We start from the raw sequence: 27,576 nt of genomic DNA, 5'->3' as shown, positions 1-27,576 counted from the left end.
TGGTTGTCCTTCTTGGTGGGCCGCTCACTGTTCCTCCGCGGACTGTTAGCCACACCCTTGGCTCATGGTTTACAGCCAGTGCCCAGGACCAGCCCCTGCCTCCGCCTTGTTCTGAAACAGGTGAATCCCCCAGATTCCCCAGAGACTACATCTCCTCTCCAGGGCAGCCTGCACTCTGATGGCTCCAGCGGGGGCAGCAGCGGCCATACCCAGGACGACTTCGTCATGATCGACTTTGTAAGTTGGCAGCATCTCCCTTGCCCATTGCTGCTTCAGAGGCAGTAAACCTAGAAGCATCTGTTGCTCTTGAGTAGGCCTTCGGGGATCCGATGGGCTGGTCCAGACAGAGGGAAGGGGGGTGCCTGGCTATGCACTCTGCGTGGGGAACCTGGCCTTACACGCCGCCTGGGGAGACGTGTAGAGGCCCGTGAGCAGCGAGGCATTTGGTGCTGTGTCTTTGATTCAAATTCACCTCTAAACGGGATCGGATTGTCTAGTCGGACCTGCGCAGGTCCTGTTCATGAATGGATAGCCCTTTGCTAAAGAGAGGAATGTAAAGGAAGAGGACAGAAATTTGCCCAGGATAGAGGGAGGTCATCCCCAGGATGAATTTAGCTGCCCAGAAGAGAAAACTGTAAAGATTCCACAAAGGTCAGCCTGGAGGAGCCCTTTCTCCTCTAATTCCTGAAAGGAAATAGGGTTATTAATAGTTAAGCCCGTCTGATTTTCCACTGTGGTTTAAGGCAAGCTAAACTTGAGTCAGTCTCTTTTTTTTTTTTTTAAGAAACCAGCTTTTTCTAAAGACGACATCCTTCCGATGGACTTGGGGACCTTCTATCGTGAATTTCAGAACCCGCCTCAGCTGAGCAGCCTCTCCCTCGACATCGGGGCCCAGTCCATGGCCGAGGACTTGGTACGGAAGCCCCTTGCCTGCTGTCTCGCCCTCTGGCCTCCTGTCCTCCTTCCATGGCCATTCCTGCTCCGCAGGCCTGGAGAGTTCTTCCCGCTGCTCCCCCACGCTCACACCTCCCATCTTGAGGTCACAGGACAAGACGGTTGAACCGTTGCCTTCCTGCGATCGCACTCGAGCTATGCGTTGCGCCCCACAGTCGCTGTCTTGAAATGCTTGCGCTTGTTCCTCCTCTTCCCTGCACTCTGATCCCAGCAGTTCTCACTCCCCTGTTGTTTGCCTGATGTCCTCTACTTGCTGATGCCACTCAGCCAAGCTGCCTCAGCAGCTCTTGCCATCAGCTGTCCAGCTTGCCAGGCAGGTGCCAGGGACACAGGGCAGAAGCAGCAGGAGGACCGAGTGGTGGTGTTCTTGCCCTTTGCTCACTCATCCCCGTGCTCCCGAGTTCAGCCAGGTGTCCCGATACTAACTGTAATGACCGTTTAGGGTGTTTTCTATTTCCTGTCCTCAATGGGCAGAGGAGTGTCTGGCACAGCCACAGATCCAGGGTGCCTGTGCCACGAGATGTTGGGGTCCCCCTGCCTGAGGTGGAAATATTGACCTCCTATACTGCAGTCAGGAGTGGCTCTAGGAATAGGCATCTTGGCTCAGCTGCCCTTGATTTGCCTTAAACAGAAAAGCCTGCGTGGTAAGCTGCTCGGTAATAATAATATAGCAAAAATGTCATTATTAACATTTATTGAAGCTTTCTAGGTGCCAAGCATGAGACCCCAAGAGGTAGGTTTTCTTCTTATCCGAGTTTACAGATGAGAAGAATGACGTTGGGAACAAATAACTTGCTGGTGATTACACTGAGCCAGCAAAACAAAGGTTTGACCCCTGAGAGTCGGGCTTCTGATTTTAGGCTTTTAATTGACTCTCCGGACTCATTTGAAATTTGCTTGGAAGGAGCCGGAGTCCAAAAGCTCTTAAGATGAAGCTGCAGCCGGCCCTGGCCGGTTGCTCCAGCCCCCCAAACCCATCCGGGCAGCCGGCGTGTCTGCGCTGCTTCCGAAGAGCTCCAGGTGCCCCCAACTGGCAGGGCGTCCTCTGTGGGGGGTAAGCTCTGCCGCTGCACGCTCGGCAGTGGGGCCAGACCACCTGCTTAGGGCCAGGCTTTAACTAATGGTTGAAACCTGTGGGCAGTTACACTTAACTCCGCCTGTTTCTGCCTCATTTTCATTGTTCTCTCTCAATGCCCCAACCCTGACCCAGCCCCTCAGCTGGTGTAAAGATGCAGACTTCCAACCTGGCCACCGACCCGCAGGGTCAGAACCTCCTGAGGGTGTGGCTGGGACTGCCTGGTGTGTGCCCCCACGGGACTCTGCCACCAGCCCAGCGCAGGCTGTGAGGATAGCGTTCGCTTCCTGAACCTGTAGGGCTCTAAACCCACTGTCTTAATCTAACGTTAGTCTAATCTGTGCCAAAGATATTTCACGTTGGATTCCTCTGTGTTGTCCCATTGTGGGCGTGGCCCTTTTCCATCTCATCGCGTGTATGGCCAGCCTGGATTCTCCAGGCTTTTCTGTCTCCCTCCTCAGCCCCCACTGGCCAGTGCCTGCTCAGCTGCTCGGCAGCCCAGCCCTGCGGAGCCGGACAGTACCCTGCTCCCTGCAGCCCCGGCTAACAGCTGGCTTCCCGGCCTACTGAGTAAGCAGCTCCTCTCCCCCCCCCGCACAGGACTCACTCCCAGAGAAGCTGGCTGCGCACGAGAAGAATGTCCGAGAATTTGATGCCTTTGTAGAAACCCTGCAGTAAAGTTGGTGTCCTTGAGTCCCAGCAGCATCCCCTTCTTGTGGCCCCAGGAGACAGAGCGCCTCCCCCTCGGCAGCTGCTCCCACCCCTTGTCCTGCTCCAGGCCAGGCCGAGGGGAGGCGGTCCCCTTGGGGGACCCGGAAGCCCCTGCTCTGGCCCCTCCCGGAGACCGGTGGCAGCAGCGACAGCCCATGACGGCATCCGCGAGGACCCCCGCCACCCGCCCTCTGCCCACCCTCCGCTCACGCCACCCTCAGCGGAGGCCTCATAGGCCGTCCTCCCGTTCCTCCTGCCAGCCCCGCGCCCCGGGGCTGCCCAGCAGCTGGCCCCTTGCCGGCCTGCCGTGGCCATCGGCCAGGCGACATTCCAGCTGGTAGCCCCGAGGCTGGAGCGGAGGCAGGAGGAGGACGGAGACCGTGCCGGGAGGAGGGAGGCAGGACGCTCTCCTTCAGGGTCTTTCCTCTTAGTTCTGGTATCTTCTTCCTCTCTGTCTTCCTCCCTTTGTCCCGGGCCTGTATTGTTGGCAATGTGGTGGGCTTCCCACCCCAGGTGATGAGAACTCGAAAGTCAGCCGTGCCCGCCCATCCGAGTAGCCCTGGCGGCTGCCTGCCCAGCAGTGTGGAAGCAGAGTCCTGCGTCTCTAGGAGTTGTCACTGGAGTCACAGCACAGGTTCTCCTTTCTCCTCCCCTCTTCCCCTGTTACAGGACACAGTCACTATTTATTACTTTCAGAGAAATCAGATATTTTATAGAGAGAACATGTTTCACTTGGGAAGGTTGGAGGCTCCCTGGGGCAGTGCCTCTTTCTCTAGCGGCTCCTCACACTCGGGGCTGCTGCTCTCAGATCTTCCTTCCGAGGCGTAGAAGGTGGGATCCCAGAACAGGGCTGGCCGGGGCGGCGGGCCGCAAAGCCTCCCAGAATTGCTGCATGTGAACTGACAGCTGACCACAGACTCTACCTTAGACACGTGCACCTTCAATCGCCCAGCTTCTCCAGAGAGACTGACCATGTCCTGGCAGCCCAGGAAGTCTTGGATTCAAAATGTGATGACTCACCAGGGTCATGCCACTGGTAGTGCCCACGGGGTGCTGTGTGTGTCCCCCGCTATGGCCCTGGGGTAGGCTGGGCAGGCCCCTCCTCCTGGGGTACTGTTCTGGTTTCTCGGGGCGGGGTCATGGACCTTCTCCTCCTTCCACCTGGGCCTGGCCACCAGCTCTCTTTAACCCCAGGGTCTGTACCCTGCCCTGAGGTTTACTAGTTGCATCGATTCCTTGTTGAGAAACCAAAGCTGGGCATTCAGTTGACTTAACCCTTCAGGTATTGTTACTTGAGTCGGCCAAGAGCCCAGCCTCACTCACGGACCATCTGTTCCTGGTCGCCTCATCTGTAGCCCCATCTGAGGAAGGCTAGGCGTGCCCTGCCCGCCGCGGCCACCTGGGTGTTCGTTGGCAGAAGCTGTTCTGCAGCAGAGCAGGTGGCCCTGTGTTGCTTGTTAGCGGGGGCGGGGGGCGGCGGCCTCCCCCTACGAGGCTGATCTCAGCGCTGGGGTCAGCTCTGTCCTCACCTCCATGGGGCTGAGCCCAGCCTCGTGCACACCCGCTGCTGCCACAAAGGCACGTTTCTCGAAGTGGCATCCAGCTGGCCCTCCTGGTGTGGGGCCGAGCACACCTGTGGCCTGCTACACCAATCCTGGTTTACCCCCCAGGGCCCCAGCACTGAGGAGGGTGGAGGCCCTGGTAAGTCATTGATACCCCCCACTCCCACCTCAGCCAGCCTCTCAGCCCTCCTTCCAAGGCCGAGCAGGGGAAGACCTCTGAGCCGTTGTCCTCTTTGAACTGTTGGCCTCTGCAGGCAGCAGCCTTTCTTCAGGACCCCTTCCGTGAGAGGCCAGGGGGGCTGAGCCGGACTTGGAGCCGAGCCTGGGAGGAGCAGGGCAACTGTCAAGGCCGGCCCTTGTCCCTCAGCCCTGTGCAGTGGCAGGTATGAGCCCTAGACCGACTTCCACAGCACCCCCTGATGGGGCTGGGACCAGTCGCGTCTCCAGGGGGAACAGCCCCTCCCTGCCTCCAGCCGAATCCATTTGGAAATACTAAGCTATTACTTTAAAATGTATTCAAGAGATTTCCAATAAACTTTTTCTGTACTTTATGGCCTCCTGTCCTGCAGGTTGTCAAAAAACCTACCCTCTTCCTCCAACGTCGCACAGCCCCAGGTTGCTGACAGGCTCCGGGGAGGGAAGAGAAGTGCCATGTGAGGCACAGCAAGGGTTCAGAGCCTGACCGGCTGCTAGGGGTCCTGGGCTGGTCAGGAAACCTCATTCGTTTTCTTGTTTTTGGTCGCACCGTGGGGCACGTAGGGTCTCAGTTCCCTGGGTGGGGATCGAATCCACGCCCCCCTGCAGTGGGAGCTGCTAGTCTTAACCACTGGATCACCAGGGGGGTCCCAGCAAACGCCTCTTAGAGCCTCGTTTTCCTTGTCTGTAATGTTCCCATTTCAGGGGTTGTGTGTGAGTAATGTGAGACACGTGTTCAGTGAGGTGACCTGTGTGACGGAGACATGCGTGTGAAGTAAAGCCCTCGGGACAGCAGGCCGTCATCTTCGGCTCCTCCGGACCTCACCTGCTCCCTGCACCATAGCTCCCCACTCACCCCAGGCACCAGCCTTTGGCTCAGAGGGAAAGACAGCAAAAGACAGCTGGCAGTGCTCTTGTCCTGTTTCCAGAGAGACCAGGCAGGGGGCGGGGGACTCCCCAAACCACCAGGATGTTTGCTGATCTGGTATGAGGGGTTGTGGCTGAGCAAACCAGACGGGAGAGGGACTGAGTGAAGTCCAGGGCCCAGGCAGTTGCGTTGCACTGCCCCGATCTGACCTGGGAGCTTCCACAGCCCTCAGCCAAGCCAGCTCCTTCCTCTGTTTTGCCTGTGGTAGGAACGGGAGCAGAAGGTGGAGCTGCTGACAAACCCAGGCAAGTGCTGTCTCGGTTGCCTCCCATGCCCTTCAGGCTGAAGCCAGGCCCCAGGGGAGGAGAGGGCAGGTTAGAAAATTCTAAATTCAGCTCCAAGGGGCTGGAAAGGATGGGCCCGCCCACTGCCGCCACTTTGAGCCCTAGAGCCCTTGCTAGTTAGCGAACTGCATGTGACGCTGCCCATGACACCTGACCACGCATGCGTCCCACCCCGGGGTCAGAAATGGTGGTTAAGACTGTCCTTGGAGTCCTCACTTTCAGTTGGGCCCCCCCCCCCACTCCAATAAAGCAAAGTATTCAACTGCCCCACGTCTGGTGGTATCCTGCTCCTTTAAAGCGCGTCCCGATGTTCTGCCCCAGAGACCCAGTGCTGCCAAGGCAGGGGTAAACTGGCTCTTGAGTCACTCAGCAGAGGCCCTGCCGGAGCTCAGCCCAAACAGCTGTCTTCTGACCGCCTGCCTCATCATCTCCTTGGGTCACCGCCCCTCTGTTCCAAATAGTCACCCAGCTTAGAGTTGGGCAGACCCAGGGAGACAGGTGGCCAGCACCTTCTGTTTGAGCTACCTGGACAAAGGGTAGCTGAGGACAAAGGGTAGGCTGAGGGGGACTGGCTTCCTGGAGCTCAATGCGTCAACATTTATAACCATTGCCTTGATCGTACAGCCTTGGCCCACCTTCCTCCGCCAAATCAAGCAATGAGGAGATAAAAGAACAGGCCTGACTGAGGCCACCGTACCCTCCTGATTGCAATCAGCCGGCAAGCAGCTAACAGCTGGAACTTGGTCACTGTGCCAAGTGAAACTCTGGCCTGTGCTCCCTGTGACATACCATTTTTTTTTAATTGTGGTAAAATACATATAACATAAATTTTACCATCTTAAACTTTTTTTTTTTAATATTAATTTTGCAGAACCGGGTCTTAGTTGTGGCAGGTGGGATCTTTTAGTTACAGAGTGTGAACTCAGTTGCGGCAGGTGGGATCTAGTTCCCTGACCAGAAATGGAACCCAAGCCCCCTGCACTGGGAATATGAAGTCTTAGCTACTGGAGCACCAAAAAGTCCCTAGCTTAACCTTGAAATCAAAGCCAAACCTGCTCAAAAGAGGAAAACTGGATCTTTCATAGCCTCCACGCGACTGGGTAGCAGATGGAAACAGCCAAGCTCTCCGGCTGAGGGAAGTATGGGGAGGACCACAATGGTCAGGAGGCGAGGGCTCCAACCCTGGCTGCTACCAGAGGGTGGGCCTGTCACTTCATTTATCTGTGACATGACCATCATCCCAGTGTCCACCGGGCACTCATTCTGTTATGCCGTGTGTACATTATGGTTGGCCCTTGCACCTGTGGGTTCCACATCTGAGAGCTCCCCCAAACTTGGATAGAGAAATATTTGGAAAAAGGAAATTCCAGAAAGTTCCAAGAAGCAAAACTTGAATCTGCTGCATGTTCGAAACTATTTACATGGCGTTTACATTGTATTAGGTATTCTAAGTAATCCAGAAATGATTTAAAGAAAAGATGTATGGAGGTTATATTGCAACTACTGTGCCACTTTATATATGGGACTCACGCACCCTTAGATTTTGGTATCTCGGGGTGGGGGTGGCTGGAACACATCCCCCACATCTAGAAAGGACAACTATATTTCTGATCTTCTGAGACACGAAGCGACAGTCTCAGTGGTGGGACCAGTTGCATGACAATTACCAGTCAGAGCTGGTTGCGAGTGATGGAACCAGGATTCAAACCCCGGTCTGACTCCAGAGCTCGTGCTGTGGTCCACCACAGTCCGCTCTGTTTGGGGAACAGAGGTCCTGGTTAATAGGATATAGCGCTTGGGGGCCAGCTGGAATGCAACAGGTGCAGAAAGAATGGAAGGTAAGCCTGGAAGACAGAAAGCTGGCTTCATACCAGCAGGATGTGGAAAGGGTCAGACGGACGGGGCGGGGGCGTCCTGCGGCCCCTCTGCCCCTCTGCCCCTACCCCACACTGCACCTCCCACCCGGTTCTGAGCCTCCATGCCCACTTCTATGATCAGCCAGATGCAAAGTTTTCCATCTCGATTTTTACTGAAATATAAAAAGTGCAAAGGTAAAATACACGATTGGTGCCAAGGAAGCCATTAAGCATGAATGTGAACGCTTGATTCACAGCACAGGTCCCCGCACCCCCAGGGTAAAGACTAGTGGTGAGGGCGGGGGACAGGAGAGAGACCAAACAGATCCACGAGGCTCCCCAGTAAATGGGATGGTGAGCAACACCTGATACACAAAGGAAGGTAGACAGCAGAAGCCTGGGCCTGGCCTGGAGACACAGTGGCTGGCAACAGCCACATCCGTCCTTGGGGGTCCTGACACGCCAGTGTCCTGGGGACAGAGCCCAGTGAGGTCAGGGCCCAGGCCACGCCCAACTCGCAGATGGGGCAGGGCTGGTCAGTGAGGCCTCCACGGTGTGGACTCTGACCGAGGCCTCAGGAAGGAGGTTCACCAGGAAGGGACAGCTGGAAAGAGGGGCCTCTGCCATTACCAGGTCCTGGGGGAGGCTGCTAGAACTTACCTGGCAGGGGCCAATCTAATCAGCAAAGTCTCTACCCAGCCCCTCCAGGAGTCCGCAACTGGAGGAAGGAGCCACCAGCCATCTGAGGCCCTGAGTCAGCCAGCAGGGCCCCCCCTGTGCCTCCACAACAGACGAGGCCAAGGATCTGTCCGACTAGGGAGGGAGGAGAGGCAAGGCGGGGTGTGGGCGGGGCGCTGCTGGTCACCGGTCTGACCGGACCCTAGGGGACTGCCGGGCTGAGAGTGGGGCTTCTCTTCTGAACAGAGGCAGGGACGCAGCCCTGTCACCCAAGCTCCCAGTCCTGGCAGGAGAACCAGGGGGGGGTGAGGACGCCCTGGGGGGCAGTACCATCTGGGAAAGGCGGACCCAGGATGTGCGGAAGAGAAGGCCGCTGTGGGACTCCAGCCTGCTGTCCGTTCACTGTGGAAGTGCCAAAGGCTGAGCCGTAAGAGGGAAGATGACAGGAACAGGGTGCTGTCATCTGGGTGCTCCCTGCACCCAGACAGGGAGGAGCCTCAGCAGGGCCAGTCCAACCAGCTTAGCCTTTCTTTCCCCAGCAGGCAGAAGGGGGAGGACCAGCCCCGGCTACCAGCCCAGCCGGCAGTGACTCTGGCATCTCCAGTTGCCAGGGAGAGAGGCAGGAGGAAGCAGGGAAGTGGCTGCTGGAGCCAGCTCCACAGAGCCTCGCAGGAGCCAGGGACCCAAGGAGGCAGTGAGAAGAATAAGGCGAAGAGACAAGGTCTTGTGGTTACAGTGAGGCCACAGGGCCGGCCAGGTGGGCCAGCCAGAAAGGGAGGAGGAGCTGTCTGGGGGCGGGCTCCAGCTTCCCTCTCCTAGGGGACTCAGAGCCCCTTTTCCGGGCAGGATCCCCTGGCTCCGGTAAGGCTGAAGCCAGGAGGGAGAGTCCAGAGTGGGGGCTGCCGGAGCAGGGGGCGGGCGGGGCGGGCACTCAGAGCCCCTTGGCATCGGGGCTAGGAAAGAGCTCCCCTTGGTGATCCAAGAGGAACTTAGTGAAGGTGTTGATGGGATTAATAGCCTTGAGGGTGATGGCGGCGTCCTTGGCCCATAGCAGGTTAGGGCCGAAGACGACGGCCAGGTTAGTGTTGGTCATCTTGTTCTGGTCAGAGAGGGCCGAGATCTGCGGGAGGAACGGCGGGGTTGGAGCGGGGAGCTGCAGCCGGAAACCACAGACCCCTGCCTCCCGCGCCGGCACCCAAGTCCAGGAGCAGCGCCCCCCACCCCCACTCCAGGGGAGCGGAGAGGCCGGCCCCCAGCCCTACCTGCACGAGGAAGGCAGTGAGGAAACGCAGCACCAGGTAGTTCTCCTCAGGCAGCGTCTGCAGGGCCTGCAGAGTGGCCTTCACCCTCTGACTCTCGTCGATGTCTGTGAGGAACGGGCGCCTGGGTCACACGGGCCCATGGCCAGACTGGTTCAGGAAGCCCCATCAGGAGGCTTCGAGGGAGACCCCCAACCAGACTTTTCCTGGGCGGACAGGCGCGCTGAGGCCAGCTGTGACCCCACCCTGCGGACGCTGGGGAGGGAAGAGGGGGCCACTCACTGAGGAAGCCCACCACGTGCGAGTAGAGGTCAAAGGTGAGCAGGGGCTCGGGGAGCTCGCGGAGGAAGGTCTTGAGGATGACAGCCGGCAGGTGCAACTCGTTGTACTGCTCGAAGTCCACAGACAACCCTGGAGACGCGAGGGCGGGGCGCGGAAAGGCGCTGGGCGGGGCCCGGAGCCCAGCAGCCAATCCTGGCCGCCCCCTTGATCACAAGCCCCGGCTCCCACGAGACAGGGGCACAGGGCCGGCTGTCTGCCGAGTGGGGCCCCTGAACACACACCACGGCCGTTCCTCGCCTCCCTCCAGAAACCTCATCTAGGAGGAAGTGGGTCTGGGACAAGCAGGCAGGAGTGAGACCCGTGTAATCATACCAAATGCCAAAGAAACCACACACACACGCGCGCGCGCGCGCACACACACACGATCTGCACCGGCCCTCGGGGTTCAGCACATCTCTGAGGGCCACTCACCCATGTTGTACTTGTGCTGAACTTCCCGGACAACCTGGGTGTTGGCCGACCTCCGGAAAATCCCCTCAGTGGTGAGAGCTGGCAAACGGCCAGACCTGGTGAGTCTCAGAGCTCTGGGGCGCCGTGTGGACTCCCCCAACCCCTTCCGCGCGCCTTGGGCTTCCCATCCGGGTCAGGGCGGGTACTGGTGCACGTGGGACCCCACCCAGCCCTGCCCCGCAGCTCCCCGAGGGCGGAGGGCGCGCCGGGCACTCACCGTGGGCCCGCAGGTAGGCAACGGTCTCCCGCAGCACAAGCGGAATGGGCTGCTGCTCTGGGTTCTTCTCCCGAAGCCTGTGGGCACGAGGTTGTGAGGGCCCTGCCGCCCTCCCCACCCCGGATGCCGGCCCCACCCCACCTTTCGCGTACTCACTGCTGTAAGGAGACCCCGAACTGCTGGTTGGGCAGAGGGGGCCGTGGTGGCATGGGCTTGGGGGCGGTCGCGGGGCTCTTCTGTGTAGACTTGAGGAAGTCGTCATACCTAAGGGAGCAGTGGGGAGGGTCGGGCCCCTGACCTGGCTGGGCGGTCACTATGGCAACTCTTGTGTGTCAGACACTGGGCTGCCTTACATGGGTGACCTCATACAGTCCTCCAACCAACACAGCTTTGCCCAGGAGCAAGTGAAGACTTCAAAAAGACTCATCACACGCAGGGAGCTGAGCTCCCCCTGTCAGACGGCAGCTTCCCACTGGCTCTCTGTTTTACACAAGGTGTGTCTGTATCTCAGGGCTACTCTCTCACCTGTCCACCCCTCCCCCTCCCCTACTCTGTCCACCAGGGAGGAAGGCTCCAGGGTGAGGGAGCTGTACTGTGCACACAGAGTGTATTCACGTGGCCGTACAACAGAAAGGAGCACAACATTGTAAAGCAATTACACGCCACTTAAAACTAAAAAAAAAAAAAAAAAAAAGATTCAGTGACATAGCTTCTCAGCGGCAGATATGGGACCTGAACTCGCTCACTCTGACCCCAGGTACTGCCTCTTTCTCATTACATCTGCGTCCTCAGTGTATCCGGGGGGTCTCAAGGCTGCTTCTCCCCTTGGCCGGCACACTCTCCCCACACAGGCATGACCTGCATGTGGAGTGCCCGCTGGGCACACACAGCCCCAGTCCCGGCCTCACTTGAGCACTTGGCGGGGGATCCCCAGTTGCTCCAGCTTCACATGCTCGCTCAGCTCGCTCAGGTAATTCACGTAGAAGATCTTCTGCCCGAACTTGAAGCTGTCGGTGGGACAGAACACATGTGGGTCCAGGGCGGGCCGGCTCCAGCAGGCCTCCATGCACTCTCAAAGGCCCACCCGGGTCAGGCAGAGGCCTGACCAGTCTGTCCCCAGGATGGGTGGCTTCCTGGGGACCTGCTTCACAGCACACAGTGGGGCATGAGAGACCAGGGCCCGCCCTGGACCCACACACCTAATGATGGGCTTAAAGAGGATGAGCAGGGTCTTGATGAACATGGTGGGGTGCACGATGTACAGAGCCTTGATGTTCTTCTTGTACCTGCAGAGACAGAACAGGCGCTCAGGGGACAGGCAGAGCTGGGCCTTGATGTGCGTTTCCTGACTCGATGACTCGAGGTAGGCCTGCCAGGTTAAGTGCCACTGCGGCCCTATTTTACACATTAGAAAACAGGCTCGGAGAGCTTAAGGAGCATGAAAGGTCACGGAGGGAGTCAGCAGAGAAACTGGGATTCAAGCCCAGGCCGTTCCAAGTTGGGAGTCTTAGTGTTCCGTCTACCCAGGTCGGGGGGCACCTGCCTCCCCCGGGGCATGGAATACACACTCCTGCCCAAGCAGAGGGCAGCCCAGCATAGGGCAGAGGTGCTGGCCCCGGGCCCTGGAGCTTCCCCCGAGGCCCCCACCCACTTGCGGTCAAACTCCCGGTAGGCATCCCGGAGCCAGCTGAAGGAGGGCTTGTTGTCGCTGGTGAGGCCGTGGTGTAGGTAGAGCAGTGTGTAGTCACTCTCCACGTACTGGTCCAGGGTGTGCTTGAGGTACCTGCAAGGGACAGCCCCACTCAGGCCTGCTGTGTCCGTAGGGGAGGCCCGGGTAAGACAGACCCCGTGCCCCAAGAAGCTGCCCCCTCCGCTGCCCCCGCGGCCCGCCCGGTCTATTCTGGCTGCACCACTGGTCACAATGTTGTGGTGGACGAGGAACAGCCGGGCTGGGCGAGGAATAACAGTAGCAACAACAGTTCTCCTGAGCACTGACCAGAAGTCAGGAGACCAGGACTCCTACTGGAGCCACCTCACATACCTCCAGTCAAAATGGTAACAGTCTTTCCCCTCACGGGACTGCTGTGAGTCAATGATGATGGCGGTCACCATTTGTCAGGATTAAGCTTTCAGTGTCTACCGAGCACTTGGCATACACTATCTCACGCCTTCCTCATTATAATGGAGGCTGACACTATTCCCCTCTTACAAGTGACAGCAGTGAGGCTCAGAGAGGTCAAGCTTGTGGGAGAGCCTGGAGGTGAACTGACTCCCAAGTTTGGCCATGTTGACCATGGGACAGGTCTGCCTTTTACACCTGCAGGGCTGGCTGCGGAGCACTGTAAAAGGGGATCAGAGTGGACAGAGGACCTTCTCTCCTGCTCCAGTGTTTTTTCTGGACAGCTTGTGGACCAAGGACCCACAGTTCAAGTTCCCAATCCTCACAGCACAATACCTACCATCTAATACAAACACACAGGTGGCTGCTGGGCTCATCTGAGGTGGGGAAGTAGGAAGTGAATGAATATGAATTCCAGAGAGGGAGAGGAGCCCTGGGGAAAACCCTTGTCCTGCCTGGCCTACAGCTCCCAGGTCCCAGGAGGAACGCTGCTCCATGTGGGGAGGCTGGGCACACAGGAATGCTAAGGGCTTCCAAGGAGACGCAGGGAAGGAGGAAAGGAGCCGGAAAAGTGGCCAAGGATGGGACTAAGTGCCCAGACACAATCTGACCTAACCCAGAGAGGATAACCTGAACGCTGGTCCACGGGTGCCCGGCTGGGACAGCACTGGTGGGCGTGTGAGGTGCCTGATGCCGGACTGATTATCTTAATTCTGATCATCATCACTGCCCAATAATTTACCCCTTATACACACTGAGCACTTGGCAAAAAAAGCTGTCACATAAAAAGAGGGCATCTCGCAACTGTAAAACAGCAAAAGTTAGGGACTTCCCTGGTGGCCCAGTGGTCAAGACTCAGAGCGTCCGCTGCAAGGGGCATGGCTTCAATCCCTGGTGGGGGAACTAAGAGCCTGTGTGCCGCACGATTGATTTATTTACAAAGACAAGTGAAATAGCAAAGGTCGTAGTGAAAATACACTCATCCTTTGATAAATGTTATGACATTTGGGAGGGCAGTGAAGTGGTGTTTATCAGAAGCTATAAAATGTTCATACGGTTTGACCTGGTAAAAATGTGTCCAGGAATTTATCCCAAGGAACTACTCAGAGATGGACAGAAGTGTTTTAATAAAAGTCTGTTCATTATAGCCTGTTTTATAATGGGGGGAAAATGAGCAGCAAACTCAGTGTCCAAGAGTAGGGAATTGGTTAAATAAATCACAGGACATCTATAAATACAATACCCCACAGGATGTTTCTGCAGATAGAACCAATCTGTGAAGCCTGATGTAAGAACAGTGGTCACACTGGGGCAGTGACTGGAAGAGCAAAGAGAGGTTTGTGGGTGTGGATGACTTGGGTGTATTTAATTTTTGAAAATTCATCAAGTAGTGTACATAATGTGCTTGCTTTCCTGGACACATATATATCGATAACAATTTTTTAAAAGGATGTCCTTGAGGAATGTCTAATGCTCAGAAGATAAAAACATTATGTAATACATAAAACTGACTATAGAGTCCAATATATGTTACAGAAAAAAAAAATAGGACGTGAAATATTACCAGTGGTTTTTCTCTCTAGGTGGTGGGTTTATGGGACATTTTATTGCTCTCTGTACTTCTTCTTAATTGCTATCTACATTTTTCTAAATTCTTGAAATCTGTGATACAGATGAATACAATAGCATTTCATGTATATTTTCTTACCTAAGGCCCACACCAACCTGGTGAAGTGAGCACAATTCTTATTTTTATAGGGCTCAGGAGAGACCTGACCCAAGCACACAGCTAGTTAATGGCAGGGCTGGAGTTTCATTGGTCTTCTGCATCCAAGCTTCAGGCACTTTCTGTTTCAACCCCCCAGATCTGACTGGACAGCTGGGAAAAGCCAAGCCTGAGATAATCAGGCTGGAAACAAGATGACAGGACTGATGCGAGATGAAAGGTTTCCTTGCCAGGCTGGGTGGAGGTGGTAAGACAGGATGGGTGTCTTCCTGGGTAAGACAGAGGGCTTCCGAAAGCCCCCGAGTAGGGGGCAGCCTTACTCGCCAAGCTGGCTCCTGAAAATTGGGTGCTTTCCCACCTTCCTCCTCTGACTTCCTCCCACTCAGACCATCATTCGGCCAGGAGTCTGTCCCATGCCTTGCCAGATGCTGAGATAAAATCAGAGAGGAGGGCATGTGAGTCAGCCCCCCTCAGGCAGGGGTCCCTGGCCTGTTCCTGGCTGGGCCGCAGGACAGGCCCGGGCAAGGCTCTGCCTGCCTGCGCGGCTCAGGAGCCCCAGGAGGAGGGCTCCAGAGACTAGAGGGAAAGCAGTCATATAGGACTGCAGAGACGCGGCCCGGCCCTGGCTCACAGGACTGCAGAGACTGTATGCCGCCACCCCCGCCCCGCCCCCACGCCTTTCTGCTGCAGCAGCCCCAGACTGTCCCTGACCCCACACCAGCCCCTCCACATACACAACCGTTCAGGACCCCCAAAGAGCTGGTAAGGGCAGGGCAGATATTCTCAACCGAGCGGAGTGCTTTGAAGTGGTCGGGAAAGGAGTACAAGATGGGAATCTGTGCACACACGGAGGAGGAGCCTCAGGAGGAAGGCAGCTATGGCCTTGCCTCCACGGGTCCTGCACACACGCGCTGTGGGCCCAGCGCAGGCCTGGTGGGGGCCCAAGGACCCACACTTATCAGAACAGAGCCTGTCAAACTTCTGCTTTCAATCAGCCTTCGAACTTGCCCCTGGAGATTTCCAGACCAACCAGAGCTATTTCATCCATTTCGCTATCAGAACCCACATACGTACAGAAGTCATTTCACCAGATGTGGCACAAAATACAATTAATGGTAATTATTCATGTAAATGGTGAACAACTGTAACCGCCTCAGACTGATCATCATCTTAATCAGGCCTCATGTTTGGACAGTATCTGACTTTTCAAAGTATTTTCCCAAGCAGTATCTCACTCCTCCTAGGAACAAGGGCTGTATCATCCCCTAAGAAAAGTGAAAAGAAGCTGGAAAAGATGAAGACACTTGCCAAGGTCACGCAGATGGCTTCCAGGACTAGAAACCAGGTCTGATTCCTAGCCCACCCCACAGATGTCAAATGGCTCGCTGAGGAGCTGCAGCTCGTGACGCCTGTGCGCCCTGGAGCCTGTGGTCTGCAGTAAGAGAAGCCCCAGCGAAGAGAAGCCCTCGCTCACTGCAACTGGAGAAAAGCCCGCACGGCAACGAAGACCCAGCACAGTCGAACTTCAATAAAATTATTAAAATAAAAAAACAGGGCTTCCCTGATGGCTCAGTGGTAAAGGATGCACCTACCAATGCAGGTTGCACACCTGGTCTGGGAAGATCCCAGATGCCACGGAGCAACTGAGCCCGTGTGCCGCAACCACTGAGCCTGTGCTCTAGAGCCGGGAGCCGCAGGTACTGAGCCCACGTGCTGCAACTGCTGAAGCCCGAGCACCCTGGAACCCGTGCTCCGCCACAACAGAAGCCACTGCAATGAGGAGCCCCCCGCGCTTGACACAGAGAAAAGCCTGTGCAGCAGCCAAGACCCGGCGCAGCCAAGGACAGATAAACAAAGTGAGACAACCGGCTCGGCAGAAGAGGGGAGGCCTTGAGGGAGGTGGCTGGCTCGGTGCTCCCAGGGCAGGAAGGGGCAGGAAGAAAAATGGCCTCGCAGCAGGACAGATCCAGGCACGCGGCCCACCACTGCCCCCCCACCCTCCATGGGCACTCACCCCAGGAGCTTGCTGTGGTCCAGCTGGTGGCTCGGGGGCATTCGGCAGGCACTGAACACAATGATCTTCCGCCCGTACTTGTCATCTCCTAGGTGTGGAGAAAGACAGAAGACAGTAAGTGTGTAATCAGCCATGAGCAGTCAGGCGAGGATCTGAAAGGGGCCAGGCCTGGAGACCCGTGCCGTTTAGCTCGGGGGCCGTGCAAACAGACCTCTGTGCAGCTGCCTGCACTCGAGGGCACGTCACTGAAGAAAGAAGGACAGGGTGCTCTCAGGGTTGCTGACCCGGGGTATAAAAAATACAATATGACTTTCTGAAGAGTCACGCCTGGTGGAAAACAACCCAAATGTCCATCAGAGGATGGGTGGATAAAGAAGATGTGGTGTCTCTGTGCAGTGGACTGCTGCTTGGCAATAAAAAGGCAGGGAGCATGCATGCCACATTGTGAGTGAACCTTGACACCAGGGTGCTAAGTGAAAGAACCTGAATGGAAACATGCTGTTTGGTCCCACTTATATGAGCTATGTAGGTCAATTTGTAGCAAAGGAAAGCAAGTCAGTGGTTACAGGTGCTGGGAGGAAGGGAGACTAGGGCCTGACGCTCATGGTTATGGGGGGTGGCACGGGTGAAACTGTGGACGAAACGATGGAACTAGACTGAGGCAGTGGTAGTACAACAGTGAGAACGTGCTGCTGCTGCTGAGTCGCGTCAGTTGTGTCCGACTCTGCGACCCCACAGACGGCAGCCACCAGGCTCCCCCGTCCCTGGGATTCTCCAGGCCAGAACACTGGAATGGGCTGCCATTTCCTTCTCCAATGCATGAAAGTGAAAAGTGAAAGTGAAGTCGCTCAGTCGTGTCCGACCCTCAGTGACCCCATGGACTGCAGCCCACCAGGCTCCTCCGTCCATGGGATTTTCTAGGCAAGAGTACTGGAGTGGGGTGCCATTGCCTTCTCCAGAGAATGTACTAAACACCACCAAATTAAACACTTTAAAACCGTTAATTTTACATTATGTAAATTTCACCATAACTAAAGAAAACAAAACAAGTCACAGCCGCCAAAGCAACTGCCACACATCATCTTATAATTCCACGCTTATCCCAGAAGCACCCGCTCTGAACAGCCTGTATGTGAAAAACTTCTTGGAGCCACCTTCTCAGAAAGCCTGGAGCCACCGAGGAAATCAGTCTGATGACTTAATAGTTATGTCTTTGTCTTGACTACTAACAGCACTTTCTGATTTTTACTATCAGAACTATTGGCCACAGTTGATTGATCTCTGGACATTTCTACAAATCATTTCTTTCTCCTTAAGGATATTCTAAAGAACGTGGAGTTCGAAGGAGTTTATGATGCTTTGGAAAAGCGCTCATGGTGTCCCTGAGGGATGTCTGTCTAAAATGAGTCACTATTTCATGGTCTGACCATCTGGCCTTGTCATGAAGCCAGGGAGCTTCTGAGACATGAGACAGCCTCCCAAGGTGAGACGCTCTTCCAGGGTGTGGACCAGGGACCCCAAACAAAGCCGGGTGGGGATAAGGCTTGGCCCCCATGCCCCATGTCCCAGGGCCCTTCCCTTCATCTTTAGCCTCACACTCTCCAGAGTCACAGACCACACTCACCTAATGCCCCTCCTGCAGAGGCAAATAAAAAGCCATTTACACAGCCCACATGGCCTGTCTGCCTCTCACCTCTGAGGACTAAGGGATTCCTTGACACCTTACTACTGAGTGTTCTCCATGTTTAATGAACCATGGTCTTCATGATCCTTCTGGTCAGTGACTTAACCCAGGACTCAGTGCTCTGCCAACGCTCTGCCCTTCTGCTCAAGGCTGAGGCAGGCTTCTGGAATGTGGGCGGCATGGCCTCAGTCCCTGCTGGTGCTCTGGCTTGAGCCCGCACCTCCCAGGCTCCTAGGAGTCCGACTATCATGTCCAGCCTCTGGATCAACCCCTCCAACAATCCCATCTCCACTCAGAACACTGCCAAGCCTCTGTTGGCCCTGAAAGGTGCTAGCCAGGGCCCTCCCAGAATTTCCTGGGTCAGGTTTCCCATCAGGCCCAGAGACTGGTTCCATTCTTCTTTCTAAACTGCCCCAACTCCCAGCTGTGGAGAATTAGAAACATCTACCTGCGCCTGTCTCCCCTGCCTTGACTCCCCTTTCCTCTGAACCCCATCCTGAGCTATGTAAAAGCCCCTCAGAAAGGCTCACAGGACTATCCAGGCTTGGCCCCATATCCCCCCGTGGCAGGCTCACACTTCACACGCTTTCAGGCCAGTGCACAGCAGGCGGCTTCAGCATCTGCCTCTCATGCCAGACAGACAGGACTTCCACCAGGCAATTCTGCTCCTCTCCGCTATCTCCTCTGAACCCTTAAGACTTGTCCCAAGCAGAAGCCTGTGTCTCTCCTCCTTCCCTGGGGCAGGCCAGGGGCAATTCCCCGCGTGAACTGTCACCCGTCTTTGTCACGACGATTTAACTCTCCTGTATAACTGTCTTCGTGTCTGTCTCTTCTGGGGGTGATGAGCAGCTCACAGACAGGTGCCACCGTGTCAGTCTTTGAATGTCCAGGGCTGGTCCAGAGCCCAGCAACGTGACGGGGATTCAGGAAGCGCCGGTCGCCTGGCACAGGTCAGCCCGGCACAGTTCTATTTCTGAGTTTGCTCACAGTGCTATCTGGGTTATGAGACTGCTCTAGGCAGTTTCCCAAAGCGCAGGGCAGACTTTCTCCAGACTTCACAAGCCGAGATCCTTCTGCAAGCGTTCCTGAGGAGGAGACGGTGCCGCTCCATCCAGCAGGTCTATTTTGAAGGAGCAGGTGTCACCTGTTCTCCTTCCCAGCCTGGCCCAGATCCTGAGGCGCTGGGTTCCTTCGCGGCCAGCGGCGGGTGGCTCTGCTGCCTGCTCTGATTCACTTCCCACTGACTCCGACAGAAGGAAGAGCAGGCTGGCAGGGGGCAAGGACGAAGGTTAGACTTGTGTACAGTCGGGAGCTTAATAACCCCTCGGCCTCCTACTACGAGCCTGTGGCTGGGGGAGGGGGGAGGGGGAACGCATCATCTCTCTACTCTTCTCTGAATAGAGGAAACACCCAGGGTGCAGGGGGAATGCTGGGAGGAACATCGAGGATTCTGAAAGACTGTCATCACTGCCTTCCAACAGTAAGGTAATCCTCACTGGCTGGTGAGTGCAGCAGACCCAGGTTCGATCCCTGGACCAGGAAGATCCCCTAGAGAAGGGAATGGCTACCCACTCCAGTATTCTTGCCTGGAGAATTCCACGGACAGTGGAGCCTGGTGGGCGGCAGCCCATGGGGTTGCAAAGAGTTGGACGCGGCTGAGTGACTGACACACACACACTGGCTGGCAGACTTGAGGACTCTGGCAGGGCGGGAGGTCTGAGCTCACAGGGCCCTGGGATTTAAAGAGCTGGTAACAGGTTAAGCAAGCCGCTGAGGCGAGAGGCCAGAGGCCTGTGGTTCCACCACTCAGCTGCCCCAGCACCTTGTAAATGGGACACTGGATCCTCAACCGGGGTTCCACCAATGGGCACCCACCAACGCCATGATGTTAGAGAAAAGATATTACCAGTCCATGCATGTGTTTTCTGCAAAAGAGGGCCATACCTTTCATATCCCCAAGGAGGCCGCCTGACCACTTCAAGAACCACTTCAGTGGACTGTATGATCCGTGAAAGAAGGAGTGTACATTTTTCCTCAATGAATCCTCAATGCTGACTACTGGGCTTGTTCCAAAGTAAATGTTTTACAAATGCAAGTGAAGTCAGGATGGGGATGAGGGACAAAGTCGGGGGTAGGGGGGCGGTCAGGGAGAGACTGGGTGGCAAGAATCTCAGAGCAGCAAGGAACGAGACGTGGGTAAGCCCCAGGCCCAGGGCCTGCCCTCTCCTCCTTGGAGTGGAGCCCCAGCTGCCCAAGTCCTGGGTAGCTCGGGCATCTGCCAGTAGGCAGGGTAACTGCTCCTCCAAGGCGCATGCATAAAAAAGGCCTGGGAGTCCCCTCTTGATCTCAGAACAGACTTCTACCCTGGAGACTGAAGGGAAAGAAGAAGCTGTGTCCCCAGAGCACTGAGGGAGAGGGCTCAGAGGGCGGGCCGGGCACTTGTGGAACAGCGCCAGGAAAAGACCAGCCGCCTGAGAATGAAACCTCTGCCTTCCCCAGACACCGATCAGGAACTTCCCAGGGGAACCTGGGGGTTAGTCAGCCACAGCGCGCCTCCTCCAGCAGGCATTCTGGATGGGCCGGACCAGCACCCTCCCACAACCTGAGAGCAGGCAGCCGAGGAGGTGGGAGGTGGGAGCTGGGGCACGTTTGCACAAAGGTTAAACTGCCGGCGATACTGCAAGCCAGCTGCCATCACTGTTGGTGGCTTGAAATCTGCTATTGGCAGGTAGAAACTGAAAATGCTACAAATAGTACAGTAACAGTTTTTGGGTTTTTTTTTTCCTTTCTGGAGGACCAACTATTAAACATTTACCAGCACGCCACTGGAAAGAACCCATGTGGACCAGTCAGCTTTGACTGTGGAGCATGCCAGCAAGGACAACAGAGGATTGCAGAGGAGCTGGGGACGTAACGCACTGCCCCTTGCAGGAGGGGCTCCAAGGCCAGGAAACGACTCCCTGGACGTTGCCATAGTCTTCATCAAACAACTTTTGCTCGGGCAGTGCCGATCTGAACGCCTCTCAGCACTCAGAGAGGCACACGCACGGGGGATGCCCCCTGAGAGGGGCCCCGAGCCAGCACTCAGGCCAGGCCATGGCTCCCAAGCAGCCCCAAGACCCGCCGTGGACAGGGCCTCCTCCCTCCTCTGGGGCACCGTGCCCTTGGGGCTCTGCACGTGTCCCCGCACAGCTCCCACGCTGTCAAACCTCCTATAATCCTCTGTGATCTCCACCCGGCCCCCACCGGCACCACCAGCTCCCAGCTCCTGGGAGTGGGGCTGCAATTAAGCTGGCCCCACCTGGCTTCCACCAAGAGCCCTTCTTGATCCACAGCCCAGAGAAGGCCAAGCACGGAGAGCCAGCAACACACCTACCTGGCTGGGCCCCCTCAGGCTCATCACACCCTGGAGAGACAGAAACAAGTTGCCGCTCGGCTCGCGAGGGTCACATCCGTGGCGGGCTGGGGGCAGCCTACCCTGCTGTGCCGGTGAGTTGGGCACATGCGCCAGGAGGAGGTCAGGAGACAGACTCCTTCACATCAGACACTCCCAACCAGGTCCATCTCCTGGAGCGGGGAAAATTCTAAACCTTCAAGGGACCCTCCTGTGCTCAGGGCAGGACCACATCACTAAAGAACTCTCTGCCTTGCTTAAGTAGGGCTGAGAGAGGCCACCACCAAGTTCTCTAAACCAGACCAGGGTAGGCGTCAGGGACATCGATGCCAAGGAAACACCTTGAAACGTTAGGGACAACCCTCTCAACTTCCCCACCCCTCCCCGAGCCCAGCATTCAGGAGAGATGGGGCTCCCTGCCCCTTCCCTGTGGCCAGATGCCTCCAGGTACCCCTCGGCCAGCAAGGTGCAGGGCTCCGGGGGCCACAAGCCATCTGGCTCCCTTAGTCCACCCTAAGACCTCAGAGCAGGGCCATGCTGTCACCCTGCTTACAGCTGAAGGAAAGACAAAGGATCCTACAGTTTCAATTTCCTCCTTCAGCAGGAGGACCTTAAGGGCAGAAACCAGGTCATCAACGTCTCTGCTTCCTCCCTGCTGCAGGGGTCTTCTGGGCCCCGTGTTATGAACAGCAGGGTGGGCACTCACTGAGGCCAAGACTTGAGGGGGCCTCCACACCTGTTCTTAGCAGGTAGGACATGTGTGGGGAACCCGATGCCCCAGGAGTCACGTGGCTCCTAATTCCCGCAAGGAGGCTCTGCCATTCCAGACTTCCTTAGAGTTGGGGTTTCCCCAGAGGGACTGACACCTCCCTGGGATTCCTCGGAATTCCTGGGGTAGCAAAGTTGACCTGAGGCAAAGGGCAGGGAGCTGCATGAACACGTGTTCAGGGCCAACTATGTTCTGGCTGTGGGCCAGGCCCTGACATACATTCATTGCCGTCATCGTCTCAGCAACCTTGTGAGGAGGAAAGGCGCTCAGAGGCAGACCTGGGAATCACACCCAGGGCTTTCAGCATGCCTCCCACACGCCATTCGCCAATGGAGACCAGGTCACAGGTCGGGAGGTGGTTGTGGGTGACCAGACCCAGCGGCCCTCACAACTGAGTCTGCTTGTTGAAAGAATGCGAAGTGCAGGGAGCTCGGCTCGGTGCCCTGCCGTGGCCGAGAGGGGCGAGGTGGGGCTGGGGGGTGGAGGGAGGTCCGAGAGGGAGGGGGTGTGTGTATACACATGCACTGATGGCCGATTTCTGTGGCTGTATGGCAGAAACCAGCGCAACACTGTAAAGCGATCATCCTCCGATTAAAAAACAAAAAACAAAAATAAAGTGAACTTGAAAAGAAAAAAAAAAATGGTACATGGAACCGGAAGAGCTCCCCAGTCAGGGGTCACGCCTGGCCCTCCCTGCAGCCCCTTGCCCTCAGGCAGAAGGGGCTGGCTTCCTTAAGTGCGGGCTGGGGGGCAGGGGCACTCACCTGCCACCTCCACGATCTGGTGCCGGGCGATGTCGTAGTAAGGGTCATCCCACTTCAGGTGTGTGACAGGCTCTGGGGAGCTGCTCTTGGAGTCATCTGAGGAACACGGCAAAGTCAGGGGACAAGCCGGGGGCTGCGCTAACGTCCCCCTCTGAGATTCGTGCTCTCTGGCCCTTTCCCAGGTAAGGCCTGTGCCCCAGCCCCACCCTCATCTGATTTGACCTGCTCTGATGGGGGCTGATCTGTTTGCCCCCACCTCGTCCTCCCAGGGTCTTCCTTCCACAGGAAGTGCGGGGGAGTCTCCCCTTCTAAGGCACCCAAAGGCTGCTGACATTGGGCTGCACCCACCTGACTTGGGAAAGTCGGGCATTTCGTCTGAGGGCCAGTTCTTCTCATCGATGGAAGCTAGCTTCAGCTGGTTCAGAGCCTGGCTGGGGTCATCCAAGGTCAGGTCGTCCTGCAGCTCTGAGAGCGGGTCCATGGCCAAGCCTGCACCCCACAGCTCCACACGGCAGAACCCACAGAGAACCCTGAGAGACAGAAGGGAGCTGGCTGCTCAGTGAGACACTCTCTTCACCCATGTCTTCTACGGCAAGCCCTCCGGCCCCCACTCTTTGCTCCCCTGTTCTGTCCCTGTTCCTCAACATCTCTCCCCCGTGCCAAGAGCGCCATGGAGTGCCTGGCTTTTCTGGCTCCATGGTTTTCTGGCACGCTGTCAGGAAAGGCAGCTGGGGCAACAGAGGGCACGGCTCAGTGCCCACCGTCAGGCCCCTCCAGCTGGATGTGGAAGGGCTGCGCCACACCCTGCACTGCCCATTGCCCCGCTGGGTCAGCCTTGCCATCCCAGCTGCGGAGGGTCGAGGCCCGTGCCTCTCTCCTCCAGGGTCACAGGGCACGGACGCCTCCCAGACCCCAGTAGTTATGGGGAAAAGATTGCGCAAGAATCTAAGGAGCACAGGGTTGCTCCAGATCCCTGCCTGAAACGGGTCAGCTGTGGTCCTGGGAGCAGGAGGTGGCCAGAGGCAAAGGAAAAAGGCCAGAGCCACGGGGCCCAGCTGGGTTTGCCCCAGAACAGGATCGAGCAGCAGGAAATGCAATCTGCCTGCCAGTCACTGCGGACAATCTGCAGGCTCCTGGAGGCTCCCAAGCCCACTCTACTCTGTGGGGACCTCCTGATGCTGGTTTCAGACCACCTTAAGGATCGGAGGGTACAGGTGGGGAAGGAGGAAGCCCACGATACCCAGAGTGCAGAGACCCGGGAGGTGGAAACTAGCACAGCAGCTGCCACAGGCGGGCAGGGAGAAGAGCCAGCTCCGACGTTGGGTCTGCTCGGGTCTGGGGTCTGGCCTTAGGGACGCGGCTGCATGCAGCCTGGAGGCAGCACCTTCTGCCCTCGGCCCTGACGAGAAGTTCACCCCTTCTGCCTTCACCAGCTCACCAGATGTGTGAGGGAGGGGAGTTTTAATTCAACCCATTCGGCCAACCCCGCAGGAGAGGCTGCTCTAAGTCCACTGCATTCCTGGAGCCCCGAAAAATGACATATATGGTCAGAGACTCAGCAGGGCAGATAAGGAGTGCAGACAAGACCCAGACGCGGGTAGGGGAGAAGAGGCGAGAACTGTGGGCCCAGATCCAGACCCTGGACACCTCTGAGCAACGTGACAACCTCCTGTGCACGTCTTGGCAAAGATTCTGGATGGCAAACCAGCAGCTCCCTACTTCCTTATGTAGCAACAAACTAGCAACAACTACCCTGTTACCAGAGCAACCACACTGCTTCAGTGGTAAAAGCTCTTTGAAGGTCTGAAGCCAAAACTGAGCTGCCAAACAACTCCCCTGCCCCACCCAAAAAACACACACCACAACTTCTTTTTCTTCCTCTTCCTGTCCTCTGGCCTTACCTGCTACCCTTATTCACTGCTTATCACCAGAGCAAAAGTCCCTTTCCACAAACACAAGAAAGATGTCCTTTCTTGTTTGGGAATGCATTTCTCCCACTGAGTGCCGCTGTACCCCTCACCCCAGCTCCCCATTCCGTTTCGACCCTCCAACACCTAATTCAGGAATAAGCATTGCCCCAGCATTCAGCCAGGAGGCTGTGAAGGCTCCCCCAGGGAGACCCCTCTCGCCAGGTAACAGGGACAGAATGCAGCTCACAGGAACCCTCTCCAGGCCTGAGCCTTCTCTCCATCCCTTCTGCTGGGTTATTGCCCAGACACCAAGAGTTCCTTCAGCCCTGCCCCCAGCTGTTCCAGAGAAGTCTTCCTGCTCACGGTGGGTATTTGATGCTGTGAAAAAGGCATGGGATGAGATACACCAAGACCTGGGCCATAGAGCTGTGTGGGTCACAAAATGCTGAGCAAGTCCTCTTCCTATCTAGGCCTAATTTCCTCATCTACAGAAGTGAAGGTTCCTCCTAGAAATATAATTGTCCAGTGTTCTAAAATACTTATGCTAAAGTGGACAACAGGATTAGAAGAAACAGCTGGGAGTTGAAGTATGTATGAGGGAGGGAAAGGGACACTTTCTCAAAGGGAGATGAGCTTAACCCCACCTCTTCCAGTAACTGTCGCATTTTGCCAGTTCTTCCAAACTGACCTCTCCCCTGCCCCATAACCTCCTTTTCCAGCGCAACTAATCATTCTTGTTTCCCCCTCCCAGCCAGTCCGGCCTCTCTCATCACTTTCCAACCAACAGCTCTTGCCCAAGTGAGCCCAGAAGCTCAGCTCCCATTCAGTGGGAGGGGAAGGGAAGCTAGTACAGGGAAACTGGAACATAAAATAGTGGAAAAGAAGTATCCTGGCTGCCCAAGACTCCTGTCACTTACAAGTCCTGCACCACTCTGCAAAACACTCTTTTTGTTGTTATTTAGTCACTCAGTCATGTCCGACTCTTTTGTGACCCCACCAGGCTCCTCTGTCCATGGGGATTCTCCAGGCAAGAATACTGGAATGGGTTGCCATTTCCTTCTCCAGAGGATCTTCCCAACCCGGGGATGGAACCCATATCTCCTGCATTGCAGGTGGATTCTTTACCACTGAGAGACCTGCGAAGCCTTTACTTTCAGAGTAAATTTTCCCTTCTCAGTTGGTAAAATGTTGAACTTTACAAAAATCTTCAAGAATCATTTTAGGCAGAAGTCCTGGAGCTCTCTGAAATTCTGGAGAAATTAGTGGCTTTTTCGCTCAGCAAAATCAGCACATGCGTGAAATCTTGCATGAAATTTAAGGGATTCACAGGCCCTGTTTAAGAAAGCCTGCCTGACCTACTCAAAATTACATTTGGCACAGAGTAGATGCTCAGTTATTTTTTTGAGTAACAGAACAAGTCAATTTGTATCCTAAGAGGAAAAGGGAACCAACCATCCATGAGCTGGATACAAATTATTTTTTCACAACAGCACCAGTGAGGTTATGTAAAACAAGAGAGGTATGTAAAACCCATTACAGTTTGAGAAACCTCTATGGGGTCGCACGGAGTCGGACACGACTGAAGCGACTTAGCAGCAGCAGCAGCAGCAGCACCAGAAAAAAAAAAAATAATAAGGCAATTGCTTAGGGTCATACAGCAAAGTCAAGATTCTAATCCATGTCTACCTTAAGGTGGTCCCTTTGTGCAGGTCAATTCCTTCAATACTTCTCTAAGGGACTGTTATTCAAGCGATTCTCAAAGTTCTACAAAAAGGGCAAAGTAAAGCTTCTTCCCTAATCTCCTCCGTGGATAACTGGAATAAACAACATGAAATCGTATTCTCTGGCGTTGGGATCGCCCTCCTAGGTGGGACTCCAGAACTGTGAAAATGCAAATCTCACAACACAGCGGCAAAACTTCCAACTACAATCACATCTGCACAGAAACTCATGGTTTACCAAACCTGGCTTGGGTTTAAGTATCCCATGTCACGAATACGAAAATGTAATTTGCCGAGAAATGGCAAAGGTGGAATACTTCTTCCCCAAAACCTCTTGGTCTTCGTGCTTGCCCAGCTGGGACCAGGGAGACTTCCCCTTCCCACGAGCTTGCTCGATGACAGCCAGCGAGGCGGCCAGGAACGAGGAAGTAAAGTCCTCTCACTTCAGATCCGAGTGAAGCAAAGCCCGCGCAGCGGGAAGGCCAGGTTCCCAGGCCCCACTCCATCCTCGCTCCCTTCCGCGGTTCTGCTCCGATCCTCCCCATCCGAACCCCCTTCCTTCAGAAGATCTGACCGGTCCCTTTCCTGCCCCCGTCACCCCCAGGGAGACCCAGCACCCCGCAGCTCACCGTGGAGGGGCACCGCTCTCCCTGCCACGCCTGTCAAAGATCTGCAAACATCCGGCTCTTCTGTCTCACGGGGAACCGCCCCCTCCCAGTCCCTTCACTCCCCAGCCACTTCCGCCACACCTCCAACCCACTTCCGACCTGCCGCCGGGTCCCAACGAGGCCTTCGCGGAAGCTCCTCCCCTTCCGTACGTGCCTGAGTACGTGCCCGCCAGGAGGAGGAACAGTGTCACTGTCCCAGTGGTCCCTACCGGGGGAAGCGCCTAGAACAATTAGTTCCTCTTTACCGGATACTCAGATCCCCGGGGGGACCTCCCGAATTCTAAGCTCGTATTGTT

At 56.0% G+C, this 27,576-nt stretch overlaps 2 protein-coding genes across 10 annotated transcripts in view; one reads left to right on the top strand and one right to left on the bottom strand.

Moving 5' to 3' along the window:
* The window catches only part of ATG13 (autophagy related 13), a 42,002-nt gene extending 37,151 nt beyond the window's left edge, over positions 1 to 4,851 (top strand). For 3 of the 7 annotated variants that reach the window (XM_070383428.1, XM_070383427.1, XM_070383431.1), the window contains 3 exons: positions 76 to 237; positions 785 to 913; positions 2,630 to 4,851. In XM_070383428.1, coding sequence (XP_070239529.1) covers positions 76 to 237; positions 785 to 913; positions 2,630 to 2,707 — 369 coding nt within the window. In that variant the 3' untranslated portion in view covers positions 2,708 to 4,851. The remainder of the gene's footprint in view (positions 1 to 75; positions 238 to 784; positions 914 to 2,629) is intronic. The other 4 variants (XM_070383430.1, XM_070383433.1, XM_070383429.1 and 1 more) reach the window with 2 other exon arrangements.
* A 2,863-nt stretch (positions 4,852 to 7,714) lies between these two features.
* Positions 7,715 to 27,397, bottom strand: ARHGAP1 (Rho GTPase activating protein 1). 3 transcript variants are annotated; one of them, XM_070383425.1, is made up of 14 exons: positions 27,242 to 27,397; positions 23,330 to 23,511; positions 22,982 to 23,077; positions 21,431 to 21,460; positions 16,371 to 16,458; positions 12,163 to 12,294; positions 11,711 to 11,797; positions 11,420 to 11,518; positions 10,668 to 10,775; positions 10,512 to 10,588; positions 10,256 to 10,333; positions 9,785 to 9,913; positions 9,506 to 9,609; positions 7,715 to 9,363 (listed from the first exon to the last, which is right to left on the bottom strand). In XM_070383425.1, exons 2-14 carry the CDS (start codon positions 23,460 to 23,462, stop codon positions 9,175 to 9,177), a joined length of 1,350 nt encoding a protein of 449 aa, XP_070239526.1. In that variant the 5' UTR covers positions 23,463 to 23,511; positions 27,242 to 27,397; the 3' UTR covers positions 7,715 to 9,174. The 3 variants fall into 3 exon arrangements, with proteins under 3 accessions (XP_070239526.1, XP_070239527.1, XP_005898982.1); XM_070383426.1 differs by having other exon boundaries at positions 23,330 to 23,529; positions 27,242 to 27,348; XM_005898920.3 differs by lacking the exon at positions 21,431 to 21,460.
* Between the last annotated feature and the right edge of the window lie 179 nt (positions 27,398 to 27,576).

The sequence above is a fragment of the Bos mutus genome, chromosome 15 (assembly GCF_027580195.1).
Source record: "Bos mutus isolate GX-2022 chromosome 15, NWIPB_WYAK_1.1, whole genome shotgun sequence".
In the NCBI taxonomy this organism is placed as follows: Eukaryota; Metazoa; Chordata; class Mammalia; order Artiodactyla; family Bovidae; genus Bos; species Bos mutus.
The sequence above is the reverse complement of the archived record's forward strand: the minus strand, read 5'-3'. Positions and strand labels throughout refer to the sequence as shown.

Excerpts from the sequence above, each read along its gene's own strand:
- ARHGAP1 (XM_070383425.1), bottom strand. The coding sequence starts at position 23,462 with ATGGACCCGCTCTCAGAGCTGCAGGACGACCTGACCTTGGATGACCCC. Across the intron at positions 11,519-11,710 it reads CTCTTTAAGCCCATCATTAG|CTTCAAGTTCGGGCAGAAGA; the intron begins GTGTGTGGGTCC and ends TCCCACCGACAG. Across the intron at positions 9,610-9,784 it reads GCACGTGGTGGGCTTCCTCA|ACATCGACGAGAGTCAGAGG; the intron begins GTGAGTGGCCCC and ends CGTTCCTCACAG.